Source organism: Athene cunicularia (genome assembly GCF_003259725.1).
Source record: "Athene cunicularia isolate RWA chromosome 9 unlocalized genomic scaffold, athCun1 chr9_part1, whole genome shotgun sequence".
Classification (NCBI taxonomy): Eukaryota; Metazoa; Chordata; class Aves; order Strigiformes; family Strigidae; genus Athene; species Athene cunicularia.
This window is the reverse complement of record NW_020799110.1, coordinates 26808045-26813278: the sequence shown is the minus strand read 5'-3', so window position 1 is coordinate 26813278 and position 5234 is coordinate 26808045. Positions and strand designations below refer to the sequence as shown.

The 5234-nt window shown below is 36.9% G+C and overlaps 1 protein-coding gene across 1 annotated transcript; it reads right to left on the bottom strand.

The window, feature by feature from the left end:
• Positions 1–2149: 2149 nt before the first annotated feature.
• Positions 2150–5233, bottom strand: EXOSC3 (exosome component 3; the record flags this gene model as incomplete). The annotated part of the gene is made up of 4 exons (XM_026855023.1): positions 2150–2446; positions 3913–4064; positions 4928–5077; positions 5171–5233. Coding segments are annotated over 4 exons (567 nt in total), but the record flags the coding sequence as incomplete, so codon positions are not given.
• Between the last annotated feature and the right edge of the window lies 1 nt (position 5234).

The window sequence follows — 5234 nt, the reverse complement described above, 5'->3', positions numbered from 1 at the left end:
ATACAGATTTTGCCTGAATATTTTGTTCATTAGATAAAGCTTGTTAAAGCCAGTATCAGTTTAAGGAATATAGTTTTTCTTTCCTCAAATTAAAAAAAAAAAAAAGCCCAACACTCTGATATTGCTTTCTTTAGTAATGTGTTTAAATGTATTTGCTTTCAAGCATTTTTTCCCCACACCCATTTTGCTCACATCCAACTGTCATTTTTGCCACTGTATGATTTGTCAAACTTATGTGTAGCACGCTCTAATGATCTAAATGATTGCATAGATTGTAAAACTCAAGTACTTTGTGGATACACCATTTTGCTAAATTAAAAACAAGCATAATTTTAATGTTCTTGTTTTAACTAAGGTTATATTTGGGTGATAAGGAGTTGACAGTGGGACAGAATAATGGGTGGTGTGAAACAGGGCACTAATGATGTTGAAAACTTTCAAGGTCACCATTTGCTATGCTGCACTACCAAAACAGCATTTTTAAACCAGGGAATTTTTCATGTATCTTGCAGTTTAGGCTTAAACCTCAGCCTTCTGGGAGGGAAGGGAAGTTGCTTAGATAAGTATAAAGGGGAGTGGTAATTGCATTTCAAGCCACAACTCTTCAGGAAATGATCCATGTCATTCCCCATTCCTGTGGTTTTACTATTACGATCCAAGAACATTAACAGAAAACAAAGTTAGCACCCCGAGATGATTTGGCAAGTGCTTTTCTGCTTATACCAGCTATTGTTCTAGTAACAGACAACCTGCATGGGCTCTGGTTAGCTAAAATTAAAAAAAAAAAAACCACTGGAGAAGAGCATAGTTAGTGAAATCATTATTAAATTACAGCTTTTCATATGTAGTAAGAGATAGATTATAGGCCTAAAAGATTTATGGGACGTGAATGAAAGTCACTTCAGCTGGGACAAGACAGGTGAAAAAATATGACTGAAGTTTTACAAAGCCAGATGAGCAATACCCTAAATGCTAAATAGGGAAGACAGCGAAACCCAGGGAGAAATGTGAATTGTAGCCAAGAGACTCACATGGAAACCACTGAGTTGTGTTTTTACCAAATTAGGGGAAGCTCTAGGTAAGCATATTAAAAATGACTCATAGGAGTGGCTCTGAATTGAAGCCATTTCCAAACAAGAGATGCCACAGAAAACCATATAATCAAGTACCACAGGCTGAACTTTGGATGAAATAGGAAGAATTTTGTTTGCACTCTCCCACAGGAACCAGGCATCAGTAATTCCTCTTCCATTACTCTATGGTTCTCTTTCAAAAGAGCTACTCACATACTGACAGCTTATCCTTTCTAGGACAGCATTGCCTCTATATCCACGTGATGCACTACTACATAATGAAACCTAATATAGCATTTTTCACAAATGCTGATTCTGTTAAACATGAAGCAAACCTAGAGAGAATCTTCATGCTGTAACTAAAGAAAATAAATCTAAAATGCCTAAAATTGAGAACTAAGTGTCTATTGCTGCAGTGGTGTTTACTAATTGCTAGTTAGAAAGCACTTACGAAAAAGTTACAAGCAACTTCAAATAGCATTGCTGTTAGTATATTTTTACATCCAGTGAGCCATCAAGCTTCCTGAATGTTCATACTGAGGTTATGTCCTAATCACCACTTCCTTACTACTACTACCCAGGTTATCTTTTAAGGAAAGTGGTAGGGTCGGTGTGATCATATGTTGAGTCTTAGCTGATCTTAGCCTTAACTACCCTATGATTATTTTATGCTACACCCTATAATTATTTTATGGTATTCTCCACCTGCGTTTCTATTCCAAAATTTTGTAAAATATTAAATCATCACTTCTTGTCACTGTGTAAGTAGAGCACCTGATCAGAATAAATGACATGCAGTATACTTTCCACTACCCCAAGTAAACATCTAATGTCTGAACCTCTAATATTAGTAATGACTAAAAGAGCAAATATATGCAGTTTACAAATGGACCAGTTAAATAGTTATGCCTCAAAACTCACAGCTAATGGCAGCTTTTAAAGACTCTCCAGATCAGTCAGAAAAATCATAAACAGGGTTTTGTAACTGCAAAAGCAAGTAAAAGATCCTAAAGATGACAAAAACAAGCTGCGTGGATAAAGAAGGGAACTGAGTAACAACTACAAAAGTCTAGTACTTCATTTAAAAAAAGTCTTTTAATATAAACCTGAATACAAAAATAACCAGAACACCCTACAGTCATCTCAAACAAATCCTCAAGGTTTTCTCTTATCAATTCCCTGACAATCTGTCAAGCACTTGTTTTCTCTGTTCTGCAGTCATATACTCACAGGCTTCCAAAATATTTACTATAATTAAAGTCTGTTGAACTGTTTTTGCTTTTACCCATATTCTTCCATTCATTCCCAGCACCAGCTCAAACGGGTACAAATGTGACAATTCCTGGATTATTTCACATTTGGGAGCCAAGAGTCTGTAAACAAGATTAAAAAAAGTCAGAGGAAGAAATGCTCACGTTTGACAGACACCACATTATTATCAATCAATAAATAAACCACAGTACTGGTGTTATAAAAGCTATTAAAGCAACACCAAAAAGGTAAGATGATCAAGTTGCATATGCATCCAAAACAGAAATACAGTATCAGATTTTTAATTCTCCTCTTTTTATATATATGTGTATATATATATATATCTATACACGCACTAAAAAAAAAAAAAAAGCACTTGTGAATCTAGTTAGAAAAAAACAGCTAAATTCACAAGTAATACCTGACAAATGTAAAGTTAATTGATATTTTTATAACAATTCTATGATTTAATAAATTCTAAAACTACACTGTTTGATAAGTGGTATTTTTAAGCGCTGCTATTAATAAATTTGCTGCCAGAGTTAATACTGTGTCTTTCAAAACACGACTTCCCTTTTCCTTCAGGAAACAGTATTAAGAGCAGTAAATGAATAATTTTATTAGGTTTTATTAGGTGACATCATACCAAAAAAAATAAAAGTGTCAAAAATATTGCAATAAATCTAGGATTAAATCAAGCTTCAGCAGACTTTACTGAAGAACGAAGAAACATATCAGGATTTAGCAGTTTACCTGTAATATATTGTTCTTTCTTTACTTACATCCAGGCAAAATTTGGAAAAGAAGCAGAGCAGCAGCAAAAATATTTGTATCGGTTCACGCTGAATTCCGATGCGATATGTTAACCAGACAAATCATCATTTAAACAGAACAGGTATGAAACAGCTGCTCTGCATCTCCAGATTGCCTTTTCAAAGAACAACAAAAACCAAACAAAAAGCCCCCACCCAAAAGCAACAACAAACCTTGACTCTCATTTATCTATATATTCTGGTATTCTTTGATAGACAGAAAGATATTGTATTTACATCAGCATAAGTAATTCTAAAGTTTGTCACTTTAAAATGAAAATCCCACAAATTCAATATCTGTATCCTTATTTCAATGCAATTTATTTTTCTTGGAAGCCAGAAAATAATGCGTACTGATGTGGGAAAACCCCTTTAAACAGCTATCAGTCAAAGGTACATCCCCCACTATTCCATTAAACAGAAAAAGGACAGTAAGCATTTTCAATTTTTAAACTCCAAGGTAGTACCAAAACCCTAGCTTGAATGCTTGATTTCCCCAGGTCAGTAATTTTATTTTCCATAATTCTGTGGCAACCACATCACTTTTTTTAAACAGGTCACACAACACCATATTGAAGAGCACCTAAATCTTTTAAGGGGAAAAATAAAGGCTCCTTCTGGGCCAATACTCTAGCCAGTAATACCGGTTTAAATGCAGTAAAAGAATTACACATTCTGATTACCAAACTGTTCACAGTGCTCAGAGGAAACAGTTGTGCAAATCCTACCCACCGTGTTACATGTTAGAGTGACTACTTACTTTTCTTAGTACTTACTTTCTTATTAGACCTAAGGAAACTTTAAAGAGGAAGCCATCTTGTCCAATTATTCCCATTCCACTTGATCTTCCACTGCTGTCTATACAGACCATCTCTGGTTCCATATCTTTATTTGCTACAAGGAACTGACCATAAACAAGATCTCCCACCTAAATAAATAATATCAAAAAGCAAAAGTAATAGAGAAGATCATACTGCATATCCGTAATAAATACTCAGTTGATAAAGATCCTCTCATGAGGCCACAAAGTACTTTTAAAATACTGGTGATAGAAAAAGAGACTGGTACAATAGGAATTTACATTTTTTCTTCTTTTACTAAAGGCAACATTCTATAGGAACAATTATCTTCTATCATTACTAGGATTTGAAAGATATAAAAAAAAAAATCAGAATTTTACTTCATGGAGTATTCCTCTTTTTTAAAAACCAAACATGAATTCCTCTTCAGACTTTAAAGGTATTAAAAGCCCAAGTAACCTACTCTTGTAATCATTTATCAGGGCAACCACCAGAAAAGTCGCACTAATCTACTGTTTTTCTTTACTGTCTGGTGATGGTATTTCAGTTGAACATACAGAAGCTGTGGCACACACATGCCATGCAACTCTTTATAACAGTGCTATTAAAAGATCCTTTCCTACCAAATGGTGAAAAAACTTGTTTTAAAACCTTAACTTCAGAATGCCCCCTTAGATGCACATTACTCATGAATTGCATCGTCTGCTGGCAGTATTATGGGAAAGTTAAAAGTGTGAAGAATGAGAAAAGCTACCATCTGACAGATACCAAACCACACTGAGTTACGCGTTCTCTTAGGAAACCTCAGGAAGCCCACAGCCTAACCGTACAAAAGCCTCCGAGGAGGGCCAAGGCGAAATCACTGCAAATAAACCTGCACTTTTACATGCGACTTATAAAAATGCTTTTAGTAATAAAAACTACTAGAACGTAACAAGCACCACCAAACGACACCACTAAAGCGTCACCGCCAACGACCAAGAGCACCAACCTGCACGTTCGGCCTGTTCCGCTTCGTGGCGCCTTCAAAGGCCAAGTAGGAAAGAGAGGCCTGCTCGCTCCCACCCACGTCCAGCTTAAACACGTCCCCAGCTTTGGCCGTCACTATTCCTATGACGTGGTCGCCCTTGACCGGAACATACTGCAAACGGTGGCGGTGGACAAACGGGATTAGGCAGGCGCGGACAAGTCGGTGGCTTCCCCCCACCCGCCCGGGGTCCCTGCGCGCTCCTACCCGCTTCTGCTGCGAGTCCACCCAGTAGGCGCCGCCCGCCGCCGCGCCGCCTGCCCGGCGATGC